This window comes from Buceros rhinoceros, unplaced genomic scaffold (genome assembly GCF_000710305.1).
Source record: "Buceros rhinoceros silvestris isolate BGI_N320 unplaced genomic scaffold, ASM71030v1 scaffold33186, whole genome shotgun sequence".
NCBI classification, from domain to species: Eukaryota; Metazoa; Chordata; class Aves; order Bucerotiformes; family Bucerotidae; genus Buceros; species Buceros rhinoceros.
In genome coordinates this window covers 5,531-8,698 of record NW_010416341.1, presented here as the reverse complement: position 1 = coordinate 8,698, position 3,168 = coordinate 5,531, and the positions used below count along the sequence as shown (strand labels likewise).

Below are 3,168 nucleotides of genomic sequence, written 5' to 3'. Positions count from 1 at the left end.
CCTTCCTGCGGAAGATTGCCGATGAGTAACGTCAGTCCCAAATCAATGTCTCTTTTGTTTTCTGGCATTCTTCCTTTCCTTTCCAGGATTTGCAGGACAGCAATTTACATGTTCTTTTTTTCCTCTAAGACTCTCCTTTATCCAACTCACTTAAAAATAAAGTTTTCTTCCTCCTTACAAGTGCATGACTTGTGTAATTTCCTTCTCGGTAAACTTTCTGTAAGTACTGTCCATATCCCTTCCTCTGCTCCTCTGCGCCGAACAGGACCGGTAAACAACTCTTGTATTATGGATGTCACATCTATTTTCCATCTAGCTTCATTTTATCTTCCTTGAGTGGAATGTAATAGAGGCCATATAATTTACAAAACTGTTCTCCTCCTGACCTGCCGCACTTGCTCAATTCTGCAGAGAATGAACAGCACTGGAAAATTTATACCTCAGCCCACTTCAGAGTTTATTTTTTGTACGACTGTTTGTGTTACCTGCCTGTATTTTAAGAAATGGATCTTTCAACTCATTTCTTTCAAAGGGTGCTAATTTCAGTGGAGAAAAAAAAAAAAATCTTCGTCTTTCCAGTTTGACTCCTCTTGGACACTGACACGGCCGTTGTCACCCAGTGCTGCCCATCCAAGGAAGGCCTGCAGTCCCATCACCCCCAGCGGTACCATCCAAGCATGGATATACCAATAATCTGCTCTTCTATGTCCAAGAACAAACGTGGTACCTTCTCTTCACAGAAACACAAGTACCAACCACCTTATTACTGTAGGAAAACCATTTCCCAGTCCTCCGTCCAGCCACTGCCATAAGCAATAGTACTTTGCCATCCACGACGCGGGATAAATGATTCCCAAGACATACTACATTGAGTTACCCAGCTACAGGCTGCTTTGTACGAGCCCTGCTACCTCCCCCTAGCACAGACCTAACCACATGCCACAACAGATGTTAAAAACCATTGAAATACTCACAGATTTTTCTATTTACCCAAACAAGTGAAACCTCAGTTTTCTAGACAAAGTCCTCATCACTCCCATCACTGACAACAGCAGCTATCTCTGTGACCACCTATGGTGGCTTTGTGAACAGCAAGCAGGGATTAGCACTTTCTGATACCTGTTATGAGCATAAACCACAAATTTCTGCTCTGCGAATGCACAGCCTTAAGTAGTTCAGCCCCTGTGCCAGCAGCAAGCTCTGCTGTGACAAGCAGGCAGCGAGCTCACTGCTCCCATCTGCAGATATGAGCCTCCTTGGAAAGATGGGAGTCATTTTCTGCCTATGAAATGGTCTCTGTATAGCAATTCAGAGCAGAAACATTTTATACCAGCGAGCTCAAGATGCAAGCACACAGCTGGCTCCCCCGGCAGCCCCATGGCACGGCACGGACAGCAAGGTTCCTTACCTCAAAGCAATAGTCCTGTCCCAGGATGCTACTGTGGACCGGCTTGATGACCACTTCTTCCTCCATACTGAGATCCAGAGCCTCAACAGCACTACTGGGACTGAGCAAAGACTCGTGGGAGCGCGATTCTTTCAGCCTCGGCATTAGATGGGATCTAGAGGAAAAACGTAATGGTATCAGTGGACGGTGCCCTTCCCAGAGAAATTATTTAGGCCATCTGTTAGCAACAGCCATGGAATATTCCGGGGAAGTTTTTGCCACGAGATAACCGAGCGCCCAGAAGAGCAGCGCTGGCTATGCTGTCCCGTTTAGAATTTGGCGAGCAGGTTCTATTACAGGCTGTACGTTCAGTAAAAACGTTTTTGCCAAACTCCGCTGCAGTCGGGACTCCATTATCAGAGGTTTGTAGCCTGCGGGTCTCTGCACAGCTAAGGATGCCTTTAAACAGCACCATCCCTGCTGCGTGGGGCCTCCCAGCGCGCCGCAATGACAGCGGAGCAGGGAGGCCGGCTGGCCCCAGCACCAGCTGCTGTGTTCCTTAGCACCGTGGCTGGTCTGCAGCACCCGGTGTGGAGCTCCGGTGGTGCTGAGCACCGACTGCCAGCACAGGGCTGGGTTCGCCTGCCTGCGGGAGATCCCACTGGCATCCCACTTCTTTACACGCTGTTTCACAGCACCCAGTCCCCACAGACAAAAGGAGGGCACCTGCAAATGGGGTGGAATTAATGAGAGATCCCAACGCTGCATTTGCTCACTGCACACAGAGTGTGCCTGGGGATCAGCCGGCACTGCCCGGGCACACGCCATCCCGGTACCCTTCTCCTGTCCAAAATGCACCCATCTGCACCATGGATGCATCAGTGTCTGGATCCGCGCTCCAACTAGTAACCTGAAGGCTCGTGTGCTCTCTCCAATTGTTACACACATCCCCAGGATGGGGACAGTGTGGAAAATAAAGCCATGATAGCCCTATCGATCGATCTAAATGCTCTGGAGTCCCACTGGCAGCATTTAGCAGCAGGGAGCCCACAGACAGCGAGCAGCACACCATTTTCCAGACAGCCAATACAATCAATGGTGCTGTAACTCTTAAAGCAAAACCAGAGAGCTCCAAGGGGAAAAAAAATGAAAGATAGTTAGGTACTCTCGGGGAAAACACAGCAAAACCATAAAGCGGCAAGGGAAAAAGTGACTTGAGAGCGAAGGGAGCAGTTGCCTTCTCTACAGCCTGCACTATGCAAAATCCTCCCGTGCCAGCCAGCTCACAACAGCTCCAATCCCAGTGACTGACCTTAAAAACCTCTGGCAAGCGCTCTAGGGGCTTCCAAAGAGCCCGTGTGTCCCCCTGTCTACAAAGAGGGTACGACGCCTTCTCCAAAGGCACGGGAGGACAGAACTAAGGGGAGCTTGAGATAGTCTTTTATGAGCGAAACAACAATGGTCCCAGTATACTCTCTGGGTGCTTTGTCTGGGTGTGTTGAGTTGTGTCGTTCTCTGGAATGGAGCTGACCAAAACACAGAAATGTCAATAGTGCATGCAAAATTCATCGCTTCCAGTGGATCACACGCCAAGCTGAAGCTCGAAAACTGCCAGTGGGGAAAGATAAACAGCAGCGGCAGATGAGCAGGTGCTTCTCCCAACTTGCCATTAAGATTCATGCCCTGGATGAGGCCCCGGGAGGTGACAGATCAGCCCACAGTGTGTTCTCCGGTCGAGCACAATGCATGGCCAGCTCCCAGAGCTGCAGGCCACCGCTCCT

The 3,168-nt window shown here is 49.7% G+C and overlaps 1 protein-coding gene across 1 annotated transcript in view; it reads right to left on the bottom strand.

Moving 5' to 3' along the window:
- Window positions 1-1,558, bottom strand: part of LOC104494878 (disabled homolog 2-interacting protein-like) — a 24,739-nt gene extending 23,181 nt beyond the window's left edge. The window contains exon 1 of the mRNA XM_010137771.1: window positions 1,409-1,558. Within this exon, the coding sequence (XP_010136073.1) occupies window positions 1,409-1,552 (144 nt within the window). The 5' untranslated portion in view covers window positions 1,553-1,558. The remainder of the gene's footprint in view (window positions 1-1,408) is intronic.
- Window positions 1,559-3,168: the final 1,610 nt, after the last annotated feature.